The sequence below is a fragment of the Sinocyclocheilus grahami genome, unplaced genomic scaffold (genome assembly GCF_001515645.1).
Source record: "Sinocyclocheilus grahami isolate Dianchi unplaced genomic scaffold, SAMN03320097.WGS_v1.1 scaffold69.1, whole genome shotgun sequence".
NCBI lineage: Eukaryota > Metazoa > Chordata > Actinopteri > Cypriniformes > Cyprinidae > Sinocyclocheilus > Sinocyclocheilus grahami.
Genome location: NW_015505248.1, coordinates 819,328 through 840,339, shown reverse-complemented (window position 1 = coordinate 840,339; position 21,012 = coordinate 819,328). Strand labels below are relative to the sequence as shown.

At 37.3% G+C, this 21,012-nt stretch overlaps 2 protein-coding genes and 1 pseudogene across 3 annotated transcripts; 2 read left to right on the top strand and 1 right to left on the bottom strand.

Annotated features, from left to right (window-relative positions):
* Positions 1–3,758, bottom strand: LOC107585368 (steroid 17-alpha-hydroxylase/17,20 lyase-like; annotated as a pseudogene).
* A 1,210-nt stretch (positions 3,759–4,968) lies between these two features.
* Positions 4,969–6,724, top strand: LOC107585367 (UPF0693 protein C10orf32 homolog). The gene is made up of 5 exons (XM_016272371.1): positions 4,969–5,110; positions 5,346–5,408; positions 6,082–6,125; positions 6,411–6,431; positions 6,540–6,724. Exons 1-5 carry the CDS (start codon positions 4,979–4,981, stop codon positions 6,589–6,591), a joined length of 312 nt encoding a protein of 103 aa, XP_016127857.1. The 5' UTR covers positions 4,969–4,978; the 3' UTR covers positions 6,592–6,724.
* Positions 6,725–8,827: 2,103 nt separating this feature from the next.
* Positions 8,828–19,938, top strand: LOC107585325 (metal transporter CNNM2-like). 2 transcript variants are annotated; one of them, XM_016272317.1, is made up of 8 exons: positions 8,828–10,441; positions 13,437–13,580; positions 14,225–14,362; positions 14,479–14,648; positions 14,833–14,926; positions 15,309–15,371; positions 16,573–16,751; positions 18,722–19,938. In XM_016272317.1, the coding sequence occupies exons 1-8, from the start codon at positions 8,989–8,991 to the stop codon at positions 18,917–18,919; spliced, it is 2,439 nt and encodes an 812-aa protein (XP_016127803.1). In that variant the 5' UTR covers positions 8,828–8,988; the 3' UTR covers positions 18,920–19,938. The 2 variants fall into 2 exon arrangements, with proteins under 2 accessions (XP_016127803.1, XP_016127804.1); XM_016272318.1 differs by lacking the exon at positions 15,309–15,371.
* Positions 19,939–21,012: the final 1,074 nt, after the last annotated feature.

Here is a 21,012-nt window from a genome sequence, read left to right as displayed (position 1 = left end):
ATAAAAACAAATTCTCTCACAAACGTCTCGAGAGTACAAAAGACACACATAATATATTTACCCAACATTGCTGCATTAGTGGGATTTTTTTCCCAGTCTGCTCTTAGTTTGGCAATGACTTTAAATTTCTTGTGTTGAAGAACCACACCAAACTTGTCCTGGAGATCAGACAGAGGCTGACCAGTGGGCATCGTGAACTTTTGCAAAATCCATGACAGGAAGAGGAAGAGTTCCATCTTTGCCAGGGCCTCGCCGAGACAAACTCGCACCCCTGCGCCAAATGGCAGATAGCTGGCCGATGGGCAGCACAAACCATCACCCTCCTCATTCAGAAATCGTCCTATCGGATTAGAGGATTCAGTGTATTTGGTAATGTTCACAGATTCAGATGAACTTTTGTTATCACTGCAGATCCTCACCTGGGTCAAACAGCTCAGGATTCTTCCATTCCTTCTCATCGTGATGTTAAGACCACGGGTTAATAATGACTCGGGTTCCTTTCTGCACAGTGTATTCTCCCACGCTGTCAAAGAGAGCAGAGAAGACATCACGACTGGACAGTATTTTATATGAACTATTGACATTTTGGCAACCCTCAAATTTGGAAGTTTAAAACCCTAATTTCGGTGCTTTTTTCAAGCAATGAGCACTAAAGCTCAAAATTAAATAGCAAATAATTAAAGAATAAATAAAATGTAATGATATTCAAAAGTTTGAGGTCAGTAAGATATTTTAACATTTTTGAAAGAAGTCTCTTATGCTCATCAAGGCTGCATTTATTTGATCAAAAATACAGTACACAATAATATTGTGAAATATTACAATAGATTTTTTAAAAATCTATTTGAATACATCTTAAAATGTCATTTATTCCTATGATGCAAAGCTGAATTTTCAGCATCATTACTCCAGTCTTCAGTGTCACGTGATCCTTCAGAAATCATTCTAATATGCTGATTTGCTGCTCACAAAACATTTCTTATTGTTATTGATGTCGTTTTGTACCATTATGTCTTTTCTTTCACTTTTAAACAATTGAATGCATCCTTGCTAAATAAAATAAATATATATTTGTTTGTTTGTTTGTTTTTTTAAATCTTACCTGGTGTCTTGGAGCGCCACATGAGGGATGAGAAGTGGGGAGACAGGTCGGATCCTCAGAACCTCTCTTATAGTGGCCTCTAGATAGGGCAAATTCCCTCGGTCACTGAGCTGAGGGTGTCTGTCTTTTCCAATCTTATTGTCCAGCTCCTGCTGAACCTTTCTCTGCACCTAATGTCAAATGCAAAGAATATATACTAAGTTTCATTACAAGAAAACTGTGACTGATTCAGTAAAGCCAGTCGTGAGCAGCTTTATTTACTGGTGGGTTATGGACAAGGTAAGCTATTGACCATTTCAGTACAGTGGTAGTGATTTCCACCCCAGCCCCGAAGATGTCCCCTACAGTCCTGAGCACGCGGTCTTCTGTTAAACCAACATCATGAGTGCTGGTGTTGTTATTCTCTGAGCTGCGTTTGGCCCTCAGAAGTGCATCCAAGAGGTCCCGCTGGACGTTATCACTGTAATTCACCTGTAGAGGGAGACAAATCCCAGGTTATTGAATAAGAAATCAATTTTTGGAATATGCAATGACAGCTGCTGTTTGTTGAGTCTGCACTCAAATTCATATATATGTTGACATATCCTGGTTTGAAATGTTACACTCCATCTAAAACTGTTTTACAATTATTATTCACACAGCTTTTATGGACTCATGTTGATTACAACCAGGGAATATTTCGAATTTTCATTTGTATTTTTGTAATAGTGAATATGCACATTTACCTTGTGTTCCTCGTATTTCTTTTGAAGCAGTTTGTCTCTGACTGAAACACACTGTCTTAAGATTTTGAGGTCTTTATTTGGGAATATCTTGGAGGAAAGAATACATATGTATAAGAATTCAAAGCATAAGACAAAAATGATTTAAGAGAGCTTAGGTAACTAACCAGTTGCAACAACTAGGAAAGCTGAATTACGGTTTAGAAGTTTGGGGTCAGTAAGATTTTAAAGAAATCAATACATTTATTCTGCATGCATAAATTGATCAAAAGTGACAGTATGTATAACGTTACAAACTTTTCTATTTCAAATAAATGCCGTTCTTTTGAACTTTCCATTCATCAAAGCATCCAGAAAAAAATATATATCACAGTTTCCCCAAAAATATTAAGCAGCACAACTGTTTTCAACACTGATGATAATAAGAAACGGTTCTTGAGCAACAAATCAGCATATTAGAATGCTTTCTGAGGAATCGTGTGACACTGAAGACTGGAGTAAAAAAACACTACTGAAAATTCAGCTTTGCCATCACAGGAATAAATTACATTTTAAAATATATTAAAATAGAAAAGAGTAATTTTTAATGGTAAAATTACTGTTTTTACTGTACTTTTGATTGAATAAATGCAGCCTTGGTGAGACTTCTTTCCAAAACAACTAAGAATCTTACAGAGTAAGACACATTAAATATCACGTATTAAAGCTTACCTGCAGCCATGGGAAAATATCCACCAAGCTGTCTGTGTCCACAATTCCCTGGCTGTACCGGAGCATGGACTCAAACTCAGCATCTCCACGCTTGTATGAGGAATTGAAACACAAGGCACACACCACATTTGTGACAGCACACGTCAGCTCTGGTGCCAGATCCACAGCACTGTTCTGGGTCAGTCAACATGTCACACATAGAGCTCGCCTCCCTGCAGACTTTAGGCGAAAAATAAGAATTAGGAAGAATTTTTTTAAGGAAGCATTTTACAATCTGCATTGCTTTATATATATGTATATCATGTTGGCTGCATTGATACTCACTTATCTTCTCAATAGAAACTGAACCTTCACCAAACATGCAAAGAGCTTTGCGACTGTGTCCACAATTCCCTGGCTGTACCGGAGCATGGACTCAAACTCAGCTTGTATGAGGAATTGAAACACAAGGCACACACCACATTTGTGACAGCACACGTCAGCTCTGGTGCCAGATCCACAGCACTGTTCTGGGTCAGTCAACATGTCACACATAGAGCTTGCCTCCCTGCAGACTTTAGGCGAAAAGTAAGAATTAGGAAGAATTTTTTTAAGGAAGCATTTTACAATCTGCATTGCTTTATATATATGTATATCATGTTGACTGCATTGATACTCACTTATCTTCTCAATAGAAACTGAACCTTCACCAAACATGCAAAGAGCTCCATGCACCATTTTCCGATGGAACTGTAGTCAGCAAACGCTATATCTTTCCCATCTCGAGTTAACAAGTCTGTTGTAACCTTAAAGACAAACATAAAGTAAACATAAAAAAATACTTCTTTTAGTGAAATTCAGCTGATGATGAAAGTGAAGCAGTTTAATTACAGTTCGTGGCCTCCCTGCAAATATTTTTCCTTTTTTGATCAGGACCTCTTTTGCATGATGGTGGTTGTTCACAATAAGGACTTTGTGGGAGCCCATCATGAGGGAATAAAGATCTCCGTATTTCTTCTGCAGCTGCTGAAAGAAGCAAGGACAGTCTCGAAAGATGTGTGGAGGGCTGTCAGTAACATAAGGCTGAGGAGACTCCCGATGATGGACAGTGAGGGGATGCTTGGAGGAGATCTGTCGCCTGGCGCAAATCCATTCATCTTCCTTTAGAGATACAGCACTGCTAGAGTTACTGCAGAGAACAGGCATGAACAGAGAAGCCATGGCAGGATGAGTGGGTCAGACATTGTCAGCTACATTCAACCAAGTGTTCACCGGCTCTTCAAATCAGCATTGCCCGAATGAGCAAGGCGGCGGGAGATTTTTATGTGAATTCTTCAGTGCCACCTCCTTGACCCTGAAATAGTTTGGCTTCAAATATCTGTTTTCAACAAAGCTGCTGATTGGTTCCCCACATTCAAAGATGCATAAAAGTGCATGTGAGCACAGCCAAACTTTTCTTTTCTTATTTTTATTTTTTTGGACATTTTCCTGCAATTTAACCTTTCTTTTCAACTTTTAGCTTAACTTTGTGATTTATATTTCTTTTGGAGCTTGCAGAAACAATCACTATGGCATGCTGTAATGCTGTGATAAATGCCACTGTCCACAAATATACAAAATTAGGCTTGAAAGTCTTAAAAACAAAATAGCCTTTTTTGATAAATGGTCAGCTAAAGGAGGTGCCTAATCTTTGGAAAATGATGATCATTAATATAGGTCGAACTAAACCTTACATAGACTTGTCTTCAAGACAAGTTTAGAGTCTTTTACATTTTCTATAGGATTTTCTTTCTCTTTTTTCTGCACACATTAAAACCGTTTTGTGTGGTTTTTGCAAGTTTCTAGAATAATTACATAAAACGTTAAAAGATGATATTAAATTAATTACATAGAAAAAAATGTATAAAATTAAAAATGAATAAAATGTACTACAAATGGTGGTTTAGTCACTAATAGTAGGCTATTTTTAAATATAGCCTACAGACAAGTAATCTTTTTTCTTACAATAACAGGATTTAAATCGGCTGTAAAAATAGCTAATTTTGATGCTATCTATTAATGTTATGTTAACTAATTGTTTATATTTAATAGATTTCATAAAGCAAGGCAAGGCAAGTTTATTTATAGCATATTTCATACACAATGGCAATTCAAAGTGCTTTACATAAAAAGGAATTAAAATACGAATAAAAAGAATCACAATAAAAGCAAAGAATAAAAAAATTAAAATGATTTAGAATAAATAGTTAAGAATAAAAAACGAGGATACATAAATACAGTGCAATCACATAACAAAAATGGAATGAATATGAAATGTGCTTGGCTGAATGTGAAGTGCTTTGTTATGAAATGTTTTTTTTTTTTCTAGTAACTAAACATCTTATATCTACTCTGCATCATTTCGTCCGTGTTATTCGCGTTTATATTGGAACTTGTCCCTCGCCTGGTGCCGTAGTAAACAGTGATGGCTTCATCCGAGACGCAGCCTCGCTTCGGGCAATCTGTTAAAGGATTATTGTCTGATAAAGTCACTTCCTGCAGTGGAGATGTGATCGCTCTAACCCGTCAGGTGTTGAAAGGATCCAGGAGCCAAGAAGTAAATATACGACACGTTATATGGTTTGATTAAGGCGAGATATTTGCTCGACTATCTGTTTCCTCCTTACAGTAATACACACCCCGGAGACAAGCCTCAAAACTTAGTATATCGTGGGTATTATAGCCCAAAGATTGGCATCATATGATGTTCAGGCATGCTGTAATGTACAGTTTTTGACGCAGATGAATGCAGTTACCTCATAAAATGAACAGTTGCCCCTTCTACTTTACAGCTACTCAGTCAGGCAGCGAGAAATATGGTCATTCAAGAAGATGCAATTCTGCATTCTGAAGATGTAAGTGATATAAAGTGAAAATTATTTTCTTTATAACTATTTTCTTTATGAGATATAACAGACTACATAAAATGCATATAAATAATAGTTGTCACTTTATATCGCCAAGTAATATTTCTTGATATTTAAAACCTTAGTTTTATGATTTATGATTATTGTGGTGGGCAAATAAAGCAATGCAATACAATATGATTGAGATATGTACAATTAAACAGTCCTCAAAACACTGTTGTATCATATTTTATGCTTAGATTTGAATATGATTTTTTTTTTTTTAATTGTGTATGAATTATCAAGTAAATTTATTCAGTTGCTTCAGTCCAGTAAATGCTCATCTTGAGATATTACTAAGTATATTCAAATTATTCTTACATTTACTTTATAAAAATCAATAAAGATTTCACCGCAAAAAGACATATGTACCACAACCTGAAGTAGGACACTTTTAGGATTATTCTAAAAGGTGTTTTACTTGCTAAAAATGTATGAACTATCAAGCCGAGGCAGAAGGCATGTAATAGATTGTGTACAAATTAATTTTCAGTTTTTATCATATTGATAATTTAGAGGCCTTAGAATTTCATGTATCAAATATGATACAGTAGGCTACTTGTAGCCTATTTCATATTTAGTAAAGCAGATTTAACTTCTCCCAGTATCTTTATTCTTACAGAGTCTACGGAAGATGTCTATTATAACAACCCACTTGCAGTATCAGTAAGTAGACGAGTATACATACATACTGCATTTATCTGCATTAACAGCTTGTACAGTACTAGTAAAAGGAAACACTTGTGTATCTCATAACCTTAAATACTTTTTGGACCCAGAGGTTTTTCTGTTTAATTTTGTATATTAATAATAAAAAAAAAGAAACGTTTTTCATTTGTTTAACCTTTTTGGCACTACATAATTCCCATACTTTAATTTGTGTTATTTCATAGTTTTGACTAAATAAAAGAAAACAGAAATCTGATATATTTCTATATCTTTTAAATCCAGGCAAGAGGCCATTCAAAAGAAGTAAGTCATTATATTTAGGTCATTCAAATTATTTAAATAATTGCATTTTTGTTTTTGGTGAATTTCTCTAAGCATTTGGTAACTCTTCATCTGTAATGTCTTTCACAGTGTCGAACATTCCAAATACCTGCAGGACCAGCTCAAACACTTGATGAAATAATGGAGCCCTTCTAATAACATGCTGTGAATATTGCATTCTCTAGTTTTTCATTGATTTTTTTTAAACAGTAGATCACATCATTTTTTTGAGACTGCATATGATGGCTTATTGCATAGCAGATTGCTATTTAAAACACAGGCCAACATCCTCCAATTCTCTATGACTTGCTTCTGGATGGTTGTGAAAAACGTGGATAAAACCTTCAAGTGAAGGTTTTTCTGTGGGAGATTGTTTCCAGTATTCATATTTGTCTTTTTGAAATGTTACAATGATATATGTCAAATGTCAAAACAATATGCGCTGTTTTTGTTTAATCTTTTAAGCTTAAGTTTGTGTAAGAACATTTGCTTTTAGACTTTTAAATCTTGTATAGTGGAATTATTTTCTTGTTAATTCATTTATGTCTTGTTTTATGGTGTTATTTTTGTTCCAGATTTACTTGAATATATTTGTATGAAGTGTTACACAGAATCATTTCTGCACATTTTGCTAATTTATATGTTTTAGTTCTTGGAGCGGCTTTATTAAATGTTTGTGGAAAACTAAAGCAAATGAATGAAACGTGGCCTTTGTTGAAAGTCCAACACAGGGATATGTGACAAAGTTTATCCCACATGCAATATCAGCAGCTCCTTTGCAAGGGCAAGCAGATGGATGTCCTAGACATAGAGCAAGGCCTTGAGCATAACTAGTCACTTCAACTAAGTTTCGACTCATGTCTGCAAGACTTGTGCATATATTTTTTGCATTACAGTCAAAACATAACCATGAGCATCAGTGTCTGCTGGTTTCAACATTGCACGATACATTGGATGGTAACAACCGCATTTATAATATGTTGATATGTACAGTATCTTTTGTTTAATTTTTAATAAAATAATTAGCAATATACAAGAAAATAGAAGGAAAATTCTGGGGGAAAATATTAGTTATGCAATATTAACAGCTATAGTAAATAACAAAGATTAACTTTAAGTGCTTGGTAAATGGTGCATGATCATGATCATGGAAGACCTTGAATTGGAAAGAATGTGCTGTACTTCCCCAGTCCAACTTATCAGTACCCAAGGTCTATAATAATGAAGTCTTGCAATCTGCCCGGAGTTTGTGTAAAAGGAAGTCTTGAGTTAATCATTACTATTAGGAGGTTTTTCAAAAGGATAATGCCTTGCAATGTAATATATACAAAATAGTGTATGTACATTCACATAAAATATGTGGAATGTACATAGCAATAGCTCAAAGCAACATTGAGTGCTTTCTCACACAATGAGAATCCCCCATTTAAGAATATGCCCTTTTAGTTTGTATATCCTTATTATTTAATTTATGATATGAGTAAATGCAAAAATAAATAAATAATATGTCCATTGTATAATAAATCAAACTAGAAACATTTACAGAGCTAAGAAAGGTTGTAATGGTCTTGTGCCCTTCAGATCTGCAACATCTTCTTGCACATTTTACATGTTTACATTGCCCTGTTTGACTATGTCAGTAACTTACAAGTGGTACTGATCTTTAAACAGGAGCACAATCAAGTAGTCAGTATGTGTTATTGTCAGGGGTTTGGCTCCCTCTACAGGCGAAACAGAGGCTAGTACATTTCCACGAAGCATATAAATTGCATGGGAAGATTACAGGTTTATAGGCTTTAGTGACTACAATGATGCAATCATGCAAGGACTATACATGTCTATAAATTTATTTTATATATATACTAATAGAAATACAAACAGTTTCCCATTATTATTCAAAACAAGAAAGAGCAAGAACGATGCACACTGAACTCTCTCTCTCTCTCTCTCTCTCTCTCTCTCTCTCTCTCTGCATTTTACATTGCACGGATGCACAGACGCGCTTACAAGCAAATAGAAAGCGAATTGTTTTAGTCTGTGCTGCCATAATATTATTGTACATTTACTCGTGTAGAATTTAGGTTACTAAATCCATCATAATGTTTTTTCTCTGTTTTAAGAATCAACCCCGAGATGTCAATACGTTAATGCAAAGTGTTGGGCAGCAGTTTCAATGGAGACATTCAGTTGGTCCCCGGTGACCACTCCCATCTTTTAGGTACCGCTCATTTTACCCGCTGATTGGTCTTTGGATACACCCACTACCGCGGTTAAGCCCGAGAGCACCGCCTCTCCTCCGACATTTCGCGCGATGTCATTGGATACGCCCGGTGTCAATTTGCATACGTGGCCGGATTGGTCAAGATGAACGTCCGTCATTCGGCATCTGTACTGGCAGCAGTTCACACAGAGCGTGCTGGTGTGTCATCGTGGTGCAGAGAGGCAGTGATACGCGGTGAGTAATGCCTGCCTTGTTGCTTGATGTCAGGACTGCCATAGAGAGGATGAAGGCGGACGAGGATTCCCTCTGATTGTCAACATGGCAGAGCAATGGACCGCAGTGCCCACTTCTAATATGGCGGCGCTGAACCGGGCTAGATCATTGACTGTTATATTCTTAATTGTCAGCAGTTGTCTGATCAGTAGCATTGATGGCAAAGACGCGCCAGAAGAGACTGTCATCATTGGCCTCCGGCTCGAGGACACCGACGAGGTGTCGTTTATGGACAGAGGCTTTTTGCGCGTCAGCGAGCGCTCTCGTGTCAGGTTAAGGGTCTATGGGCAAAACATCAACAACGAGACGTGGTCCAAACTCGCCTTTACGGAACACAGCATCAGCAGCGCACCTGCGGATAGCCAGAGCCCCGGAGACGCACCTGCCTCGCATCCCTGCGGCATCCGATCCTCCGATATCATCATCCTTCCTAACGTGGAGGTAAACAGAAAGACATCTGGGATTATTGAAATAGAGGTGAAACCTCTGCGAAAAACAGAGAAGAGTAAACTGTATTACCTGTGCATCGCCACCGTCACACCTGGCGCGCAGGACTCGTGGTCCGAGAACACCTGGATTTACCACGAGGGGCATGACACTAAAGTGCTCGTGGTGGAGGAAAAAAAGTTCCTGCTGCCTTTCTGGCTGCAGGTGATTTTTATTGCCATGTTGTTGTGTTTGTCCGGCATGTTCAGCGGGCTGAATCTGGGACTGATGGCGCTGGATCCAATGGAGCTCCGGATTGTCCAAAACTGCGGGACTGAGAAGGAGAAGAATTACGCGAAGAGGATCGAGCCAGTCCGAAGCCAAGGAAACTACCTTCTGTGCTCTTTGCTCCTGGGAAATGTCTTGGTCAATACCACTTTGACTATCCTGCTCGATGACATCGCAGGATCAGGGCTGATCGCTGTAGTGGTGTCCACTATAGGGATCGTGATTTTTGGGGAAATCGTGCCACAAGCCATCTGTTCCAGGCATGGGCTCGCCGTGGGCGCAAACACAATACTCCTGACTAAATTTTTCATGATCCTCACTTTCCCTGCATCATATCCCGTCAGTAAACTCCTGGACCACGTGCTGGGGCAGGAGATCGGCACGGTGTACAACAGAGAGAAGCTTCTGGAGATGCTCAGGGTGACAGATCCGTATAATGACCTGGTCAAAGAGGAGCTCAACATCATCCAGGGCGCTCTGGAGCTCAGGACTAAAACTGTGGAGGATGTCATGACGCCTTTGCGAGACTGCTTCATGATCGCCGCTGATGCCATCCTGGACTTCAACACCATGTCTGAGATCATGGAGAGCGGCTACACGCGGATACCTGTGTGTGAGGGCGAGAGATGTCATATTGTGGACTTGCTCTTTGTCAAGGACTTGGCCTTTGTGGATCCAGATGACTGCACGCCGTTGAAAACCATCACCAAGTTCTACAGCCACCCTCTGCATTTTGTCTTCAATGATACAAAGCTGGATGCCATGCTCGAGGAGTTTAAAAAAGGTCAGTTACAGTGTATATATATATATATATATATATATATATATATATATTTCTGTTTCAAATAAATACTGTTCTTTTGAAATTTCTATTCAATCAAAGAATCCTGAAAAAGAAATAAAAAGCACAGCACAACTGTTTCAATGTTGATTATAATAAGAAATGTTTCATGAGCACAAAATTAGCATATTACAAGGATTTCTGAAGGGACAATGAATACTGAAGTAAGCTAAATTAATTATTAAAAATGATCGATAACCAACTACAGATATCCTATTCTGTAGCACATATAGGCTATCAATGGTATTATAGGTTGGAATGATTGCTCATGTACCATCAGTAGTTTTCATTGTTACCAATTTTAGTCTTAAATGAGCATTTTGGACTTAAAGTCTAAGTCTAAATGAGCATTCTTTAATAGTTTAATTAAAGTAAACATTTTTATGAGCGCTGACATGTTCAGTATGTCAGGAAGCTTTAATATTTTGACGTGACTTTAATGTCACTGAGACCAACATACTGAGGTCTGATGAGAAGCTTTTTAATTGAAAAAGCAAATGTTGATCAGATTTTGTGTTTGAAATAACACAAAATGATGACTGTGGGTCATAGGTTTGTCACAGGGGAGAAGCACAGGGGGGTGAATTTACTGCACTGAAATGTCCATTTCCGGGGTGAAATGTTATATAGACTAAGTCTTTTCCTTGGGAACCTAAAGTCATTTTACTGTTTTAAAAAAGCACTATATAAAAAAAGATACATCAGCCTTGATAAGTGCCTGCAACAGTTGTAAGATGTTCCAGTGAAGCATCACAGACGTGCCACCCACAGTCCCATCGACTATTTATAGGGAAATTCCATTATGGAAAATATCTAAGGAAAACCTCATTCCATAAATAAGGTGGGAATGTACAAAATGTGTCTTTTGTGTTGTCTAGAAACCATGTGTTCTGTTCACTTGATCCCAAATGTTTAATATAAGACCATTCTGGAAAGCATTCCATCAATCCATCTTGGAGTTTTTTTTTTTCTCTCGAAAGAATGCTTTATGATCGACAGCCATGTCTTAAGCATAGAAAGGAATTGTCTTATTCTTACATGACAGAGGTCATATTTTTATGCCTTGGGAAGTGTGAGAGAATTGTCCATAGACTATAGACTACATGTATATACACTACCGTTCAAAAGTTTGTTGTCAGTAAGATTTTGTTTTAAAGAAATTAATACTTTTATTCAGCAAGGATGCATTAAGTTGATCAAATTGCCACAGGACATTTCTATTTAAATTTTTTCCCCACCCACAATTAGAACAAATAAATAATGAAAACAATAACAAGATACAAATGAAATTAACGGTGCTTTAAGTTTTTAAGGTTTTTCAACTGTAAAATAACACTGGGTAATCTTCACTCTATAAACAGTAATGACACAGACAGCAGAAGGTTCATTTAGGCTGCTGTCTCTTTAAGACCTCATGCAATGCTCTAGTGTTTTGTTAAATGTGCGTTTTGCTTCTCAGCGGTTTACATTCACTTACCGACTATGTTTAATATAAACCGACTGTGTTTATGAGAATACTCGCCAAGATGGGCATTTTGACTAAATGTCTAAAACGCCGTTTTGACTAAATGCTTTGGGTGTGTGGAAGCACAGAAAACAGAGTGCGCGAGTATTGTATTGAGTTCTCTTTCGGGTTTTTTGCTCTTGAATGGCTTAAAGTAGCTTGAATGTTTAAATTGGCAAGACTTAAACGTAAATGATACGTTCCGTCATCTGTTATAAGCGCGGAACCTGCGGGAATGAGTAGAATTGTGCGCAATACCCGCAATCGCGCGCCAAAATTCGAGTCCTGCTCTGTCTCCCCCGCCCTGACTGTAAATGATGTCAAAGAACATTATGCTATTTGAATACACTTCAAAATATCTTCTCAAAGTGGTCAAAATTAAACCGTCAGACTTTGTTATTTGCTGTTAAAGCCTCCGTGATACTGTGTGGGAATTTCTTGGAAACTCTAAACAATGGCTCTTCTCTAGATTCTTTGGATATAAGACCTACTTGTGTTCTCGGTTTGGCTGTAACTGGACTGAACCAATGAGAGATCATTTATTGTGTCTTATTTGGTTCATGTGTTGAGGAATGACTGTTTAAATCTCTCTTAGATCAGGGGTGAGAGATGTGGGCGACCTAGACCGTAACAAAGAGGGGCTGTTAAGCAGTTTTTTTTATTTACAAAATAATCTTATTTTCCCACTGTTTTAAAGTCATGCTGGTTTTAAATGGAAACAAACCTATATTTCCTCAGACGAGAATTGGTGCTTACTGATTCCAACAGGCATGAAACAGGCTTGCACGTTCCTTCAACCAAGCACAGGGTAAAGAAAGATCGGTCAGTCATTAACCCGGGTCTCTCTGCTGCCCAGTAGTTTTTTTTTAAAGAAACCGCTTCTCTTTTCTGCTGCTATATACTGGTATTTATGGAAAAGTTTTATATGGACACCCTACATAATGGATTGCTACACTGCCATGCCGGTGAGAGCATCGCCCAAGTTGAATGGAAACTTAATTTCAGATCTAATATTAGCTCTGGCTCTGGAAAATTCCTTTTAAATGATCACTAGCTGAGAAACAGGAAAATAATTTTCTTTAACGTTTTGGTTGACAGTGCTGGGCAGGAATTTTTTAAGTAGCTTATCAAGGAGGTCCTGGGAAAACAGATGTGGAAACATGAGAGATTTGCTAAGAAACGAGATGGAGCATTGTCTGACTGATTCCAAGAACCTTATGTTTGAATAGTCACAAAACTCAAATAATGACTCTTTCATAGATTTTAGTAAGAATGCGTGACATATTTGAATCATAAACCAACAGAACTGTGATTCTGTGGGGTTCAGTGCATTTATGGTTGTTGAGGGTACAGGGAGACCACCAAGTTCAAAATGATCTCTCGAGATACCTCATAAACTGGTAGTGTAAGTGTATTTGGTTTTTGCCCTGGCAGGTAAATCCCATCTGGCCATTGTCCAAAGAGTGAATAACGAAGGAGAGGGAGATCCGTTCTATGAAGTTCTGGGCATCGTCACGCTAGAGGACGTCATTGAGGAAATTATCAAATCTGAGATTCTAGATGAGACAGACTTGTACAGTGAGTAACATTTACATTTGCAAATTTGGCAGATGCTATTATCCAAACCTATGAGTTTATTTATTCATTTATTTTATTCTGTTTATTCACCTGTGGGTGATTGACTTAATGCTCATTCATTTATTCCAAAATACAAAGTTCATATATATTGAATTCACGTCTTCTATGATGAGCAACTTTTTACATTTACACAAAAAATTGATATGTATTTTAAGGGGGGGGGGGGGCATAAAGATGTCAACAATCCCTAAAAATATCGGAAAATCTTATCACCTAATATTTATTCATGAATAATTCATGATAATTGTATTACAAATACTTTTACATTGAAAAGATTAAATTTTTTCCCCCTTTTTTAAAATAATTGTAAGATAAGTGTGCCCTCACATTTATTCAAGGTAATTAACTTTTTACTTGATGGTTACATCACGTCACATTTTATTTAGATTCATTAAATTGAAACTTTTCTTGAAAATGGAATATAATCTTTTCAAAACCATGTAAAACAAAATAAATACAAAAAGTATCTATCTGAGAAATTGGCACAAGTGTTTTAAACTAGATTTTAAAAATATTTTTCCTTTCTTTAACACAATGTAAGTGAAACCATTTAATCATGTCATTCTGTTATTCCCAAATGCAAGCTGACAACAAGACAAAAAAGAAGGTAGCTCACAGAGAGAGGAAACAGGACTTCTCTGCTTTCAAACCCATAGATAATGAGTTGAGGGTGAAAATATCACCGCAGCTTCTTCTGGCCGCACTGCGTTTCCTGGCAACTGGTACTGATGTCCAGCATGTAACTACATGTGTCTCTGTGGTTTTTTTTAATGATTAAGAATGCAATCACAAATTTGTAAAACATTCTTAAACCCGTTTTTTCCCCTTCTCCCCCTAGAGGTGGAGTCCTTCAGTACAGCTCAAATGTCAGAGAAAATCCTCCTGCGCTTGCTGAAACATCCTAACGTCATCCAGGAGCTCAAATATGATGACAAGAACAAGAAAATGTCGGAGCACTACCTCTTTCACCGCAACAAGCCTGTGGACTACTTCATCCTCATCTTGCAGGTATGAGTTCTGATTGAGAGGTCACAAACTTTGCAGACCTTGAATTTTTTTTATAGGTGCACTCCTGTAGCAAAGGCTGTTGCAAAGGCTTGGTCGCCTTTCAAGACTCCTCATTTTGAACCAATTTAATTCAACGACTTTACTGAGTTTTATCTCATATACTTGTATCTTTGTTGGCCTACAGGGTAAGGTGGAGGTTGAGGCTGGAAAGGAGGGGATGAAGTTTGAAGCTGGTGCCTTCTCTTATTATGGAGTGCTGGCTTTAACCTCCTCACCAGGTCTGAATGATAGATTTTCTCACTTCTTGTACACACCCCTAAATGTCAGGATTTTGAGGGAAATGACTGATCATATAATGATTTTATGAAATGAATGATCTTTGGTCATGAAAGAAAGAGTCTCATCTCCAAAGTTTTTACACTCTTCATTTTATACAACTCTTTCTACCAAATCATGCATGATGTTGTTTGCTCTGAGATTTATCATACATGCTTCTGACTCTCTTTAATCAATCACATTATGTAAACGCACACTATGCAAATGATTACTCTTTTGATTCTTGATGGAATTCTGTGTAAATCATATTTTCTTCCTTATGATTTCCTTTTATCTTTCACTTCTTCTCTCTTTATTTTTTCCTCAATTCCTTTTGCTCTCCAGTTCCTCTCTCCTTGTCTCGAACCTTTGTGGTGAGCAGGGCAGAATCGCTGGCAGGATCTCCAGGTACCGCACTCATTTCTTCTCACCTTTCACTCCTTCCTCTGAATCCTCTGTTTTACGTTAGAATCTGAAGAATTAAATAGTGCATTAGGAATTTTTCCTGTCCAAGGTCCTCAGTTTCTTTAACAAAGTAACTGTCAGTGGTCTGAAAATGATCATGGGAGCCTTTAAGCAATCTGATTAACTGTTTTCAACTTTGATAATAATAAGAAATGTTTCTTGAGCAGCAAATCAGCATATTAGCATGATTTCTGAAGGATCATGTGACATTGAAGACTGGAGTAATGGCTGCTGAAAATTGGCTGTCTCTGGAATAAATTGTGTTGTAAAATATATTAAATTAGAAAACAATTATTTTAAATTACATTAATATTTTACAGCATTACCATATTACTGTATTTAACAATATAAAAAAAATTTTAATCCGATAAATACACCCTAGGTGAGCATAAGAGACTTCTTTCAAAAACATAAAAACAATCTTACCGACCCCAACGGTTTTAATGGTACTGTACAAACGATTTGTTGTTTAATAACTTATTTTCATATGAAGGCAATTGGTTGTGTATATTTTTGTAATTTTGAACAAAATCGACACGGTTAGACATCTGACCCTGGGATTATATACATTCCAGTGTAATGACTGTTGAACTGCTTCCCCACAGACATCCTTTGAACTGTTTCTTTAAGAAGTGGAGAACCTAATCTTATTTTGATTAAAAACTCTTCACCTTGCATTACGTGTGAGTTACTAAGCAGATGTTCCAATCTTAATTATGTCACTTTCTGGGAAAGTTTGGAAACATGTAAAAAGAGAATGGATTGTATCCATTGTTTTATCAGCAAAACAAAAGTAGTACCAAATGATTGCTAGTAGTCACTGGCTAATGGTTGTTTACCCTTATTGATGTTAATTAGGCTATGTAAGCAAATCCTCACTGGATTTCTAGTAGAGGAACATCTAAGTCACATTAAATGGCTGCTACATCACAAATTTGGATTGTAAACAAATGAAGCTTAACTTTTTTTGTCTAAACACACAAGAGAATTCCACAGCATGGTTCATGAGAGGAGACAGGGCATCCAAAAGGAATGGAAAAATGAATGGAACATCAAACAAGAATCTTTTGTTTCAGTTGTTTACATCACAGCAACACCAGCAGCTGACCATTGACCTGCATGTCACCCTTTATTTGCTATACAGAAAATAAGTCACCTCCACGACCGTTCGGACTCAACCACTCGGACTCCCTGAACAGGAGTGACCGGATGGAGGTGGTCACTCCCACACTGGGCAGCAGCAATAACCAGCTCAACTCCTTCCTGCAGGTCTACGTGCCAGACTACTCAGTGAGAGCCGCCTCTGACCTGCTCTACATCAAGGTCTGAATGCTGCTGAGAATTTATATTGCACTTCTGAACTCAAACTGGTTTATTTGAAATGCATGGAATTGCTGAAATTTGAGGCTCAGCTGCAGATTGACTCATAAATTCCTGTGTGACCAGAGTCATGTTATAACTGAAAATCATATTACATTTTCATGTTAAGCAGAAGCTTGTATCCAAAGCCAGGGGCATCATGCAGCTTCTGTGTTAGTGCATTTGTACTTTTATCATTTAGTGTAGAGAATTTCAAACTTTTTTGACTCCCACATGTCATGATCTTTCTTACTGAAATATAAAGGCAGTTATATTTTCCTGTATAAAGTCTCATTTATACTATGTGATAAAAATGTTTAGTGTAATATTATACATTTCTAAAATTGAATAATGGGCATTTATTTTGTCATTGCACTAGAGCAGGGATTCCAGAGAGGGAACTGCAGGGGTTTGTAAGTTGATGAAAAGCTAATAATTAATTAAATTATAAATATTTAAAGTAAATAAATACATTAAAAATAAAACAATCAAAATGAAACACTTAACAAGATAAGCATGTCTTGTGACCATTAATTGACATGTTATTAAATTATTGAAATATTAACTTAAAATCTCAGGTAAATATTTGAGGTCAGAAGGGTTTGTCTGACAGGAAGGTTTGGGAATCTCTGTACTAGAGAAAAGCAAATCATAATTTTTTTTATGGAAATTATTTACTTGGTAGTAAGTTGATTTTTTTTTTTAGAGCATAATCGTCTGTCAATATAAATCTAAGAATATAATGTAATAGAAATATTATATAATGTTATTATATAAATCTGAAGACAAATATTTCAGCTGAATGAAAAATTGATATACAATTTTTCACAATGAATGTCCATTTCAGAACATATGTCACAAGAACCTAGAAACAGATTGCACTTTTATTTCCTACTCTTAAAAATTAGAACTGTCAATAGCATCAAATAATTCCTTTTACATTACTTTTACTTTTAGTCATTTAGCAGACGCTTTTATCCAAAGCAACTTACAAATAAGAAAAAGTAATTAAAACTAAAAGCTAAAACTCTATAAATATTATATATATATATATACACACATTTAAGAAAATAAAATTAATTAAATAAAAATGACAAATGCATACATTTCAAAACTAAACATTTATTAAAATAAAACAAAAATGATTAATCTGACTATTTTTGTCTTTCGAAAGCTGATTGAAATGGTAACAATTAAAATTGGTGGATGTGTTAAAAATAATTATGTAACACATATACAGATTTCTGGCATTAAACTTCTGGCATTGACCTAATGACATCATCACATGGCACAGCTGATTGGTTCTCTCCTGTATCGGTAGCCAATGAGCTCGCTGCTCAACATTCAAATATATGACTAGGGCTTGCCGTAGCAGTTGCAGCTTGCTTCAGAAACCCTCCACCTTCCCCAGCTCCACCTGTATAGATCTGCTACGAGGTGATTCATGTATGCTATATGGGGGTTATTTCATGTATGTTATATTTGCAGCAGCAATATTTCTTACATGCTCACAGCAGCAGCAGCAGTGTAGCAGATCTATTCCGCCAAGACCAAATACATTAACATTGTCATGTACATTACCATGCCAATCCCTCCGAGTTGTCATGACAGACATTTTATTCACTTAACATGTTAACTTACACAGCCAATTAAAAATACAAAAAAAAAGCAAGAAAATAAAACTAACGTTTCCTTGGATCAACTTATGGCCATAATTGGTCAATTATATAATTTATTGCATTTGAAATCCACTTGCTCTAAAAATATAATTCTGAAAATCTGTGTGAATTTCCATAATGCTTCTATTCAAAGCAACTTAAAAATTATATCAAAATACAACCACATGTGATTAATTCCAGATATTAGCAGTACCACATTGCATCCAAAATAGACCAGTATAATTGTCTCATCAATTCTTGTTCTCCCTCTGTCAGGTGACCCGTCAGCAATATCAGAACGCCCTGATGGCGTCTCGCATGGACAAGACACCCCAGTCCTCAGACAGCGAGTTCACCAAGATCGAGTTGACCTTCACAGAACATCAGGACGGACCACTGGACGAGTCGGCTGCTCTTTTGACCACCATCACACACAAACCCAACCACACCGGCCACAACGACGGGGCTATTTAACCATCCTCAGCGTAGAGAGATATGGCAAAAGAGAGCAAACGGCTCCGTTAGCCTCTCACGTAGTGAGCGAGAGGCCTTTGCGTACATTGGGCAGCTTCACGTTGACATAACGAGTCCTCTCATCATGGTCAATTTCAAAGGGGAACGTACGCAAAGACTACAATGTGAAGGGCCGCATATCCCACAATGCATGCACTAATGACTTTAACACCTTTTGTAGGCAGCGGATCAGTCAGGGACCACCACATCATTCTCGCTCGCTCATTCGATCGAGGACGGACACACTTGAAATGCACGTTTTCACTTCGAAAGAGCAAGGTGACGACCCACACCACACCTCGACCAGACACGATAACAGAAGGACAAAGAAATAACGGTGCCTTTAGACAGCTCTCGGTTACTGTCAACAAAGGAGGTCCCCGAGGGCCCAGGTGACACAGAGCTCTCCAAAATCGACCCTGGAAGCCTGAGCAGATGCAGCCACAGATGAGATATCCGCAACCAGGAGGCTTGTAAACACTCGACAGAGATCAAAAACCCCAAGCCCTTCGAGAAAAGCCAGGATACATCTCAGAAGAGGCCTCACGACCAAAGACATTTGGAATAGACAGGATAAAACAGGCGGCATAACTGTGGGTCCTTTGGACTGTGCCAAATAACACCGTCAACGATTTTAGCGATTTCTTCTGCCCAGGTTAATCCACGTCACTCACAGATGTGCTTACGTACAGCTTTTGCAGTACAAAGAAATCACACGTGTTTACATATGAGGGCCTATTTTAAGGTGAATAGAGTATACATCTCATGACTGGTTCCATTTTTATGTACGTCAGACCACTCTTTATTAACAATGTTTTTTGATTTTCAGCTTTTGTTGTAATCACGTAACTTAATTTTTAAAGAAATGTATGTCACAACTACTTTTCTTCAGATAGTTGCTAGCTGAATTTAGGACCTCTAAGACACTAGACGTGTTCGGCTTGAAGCGGCTCTGTGCAGACCGATCGCTGTATGACATCAAAGTACCGCGAGAGCGATTGGAAAGCATATGAAGCTGTCTGCTCTCTAATTGCTCTCGCGGTACTTTGATGTCAAACACAGATCAGTCTGTGCAGCGCCGCTTCAAGACGAACACAGCTACTATTTCAGGAACTTACTGTACACTGTAACTTAGATCTCATCTTCCAATTCCACTATTGCTCTTATATCTTATTATTTTTAGAAAAGCTATTCATGTAGGACTCTGTGTCATGGGATTGTAAAAGAGGTACTTGATGATTTATTGAATTTAAAACCGATGAAAAAGGAAAATAATTCAGCATTAATATATTTATTTGGTTTTACCATGAGAAGATTACATTAATGCTCTTGATACAAAAGGGGAACGAATCTCTGGCTGATGTTTTTATCCGCTCACTAGTTTTTTTTTATCAGAACCTCCTGAGATGCTTCTGCGAGAAGCATAAAGCCGCTGGATATCAGGACATTCCCGTCTCAAGTGTTTATGTAGCAACCTCTCAGTGCAATAGTGCAACAGCTATGCAGGGACAATCATGACCAATTAATGTGCTCACAGGTAGGACAAAATATCCTGAAAGTAAACTAGCAGAATTTAATATGAAACTGAGAGGTAGAATAAGTCTGTTAGATTAACATAACTACTGTTAAGGGGCTTGAGATGTGAAATAGTGATTGTTGAACACTAACAAAAGGCTACGGTCAGCATTCCTGTTTTCTATTACTTTGACCGCTTATTCCAGTTTTTTCACAGTGTGTTGAAGAGGAACACCCATTCATTTCACAAAGTATTTGGTGATGTCCTACAGACCAGATCAATGTTTTCATGTTGGATCGCCTGCCTTAGATAAGAGGAAGTGTCTTCAAAAATGTGGTGCTCTAACATGCGGTTTGAGTCTGTCATACACTGCTGCTATTTTCAGTCTTGAATGTGTATAGAGATATTGTACAGTCATAAATCAGAGAGTACTATTGTATGCTTACATACTACAAAACAGACAATGCTATATCAGATTAAAATATACACATATATATATATATATATAATGCAGATGGAAATTGCTATAATAAAACTG

Coding starts and splice junctions, on each gene's coding strand:
- LOC107585325 (XM_016272317.1), top strand. CDS start 8,989: ATGGCAGAGCAATGGACCGCAGTGCCCACTTCTAATATGGCGGCGCTG. Junction 10,442..13,436: donor GCTCGAGGAGTTTAAAAAAG/GTCAGTTACAGT, acceptor TTGCCCTGGCAG/GTAAATCCCATCTGGCCATT. Junction 14,363..14,478: donor ACTGCGTTTCCTGGCAACTG/GTACTGATGTCC, acceptor TTCTCCCCCTAG/AGGTGGAGTCCTTCAGTACA.
- LOC107585367 (XM_016272371.1), top strand. CDS start 4,979: ATGGCTTCATCCGAGACGCAGCCTCGCTTCGGGCAATCTGTTAAAGGA. Junction 5,111..5,345: donor AAGGATCCAGGAGCCAAGAA/GTAAATATACGA, acceptor TCTACTTTACAG/CTACTCAGTCAGGCAGCGAG. Junction 5,409..6,081: donor CAATTCTGCATTCTGAAGAT/GTAAGTGATATA, acceptor TTATTCTTACAG/AGTCTACGGAAGATGTCTAT.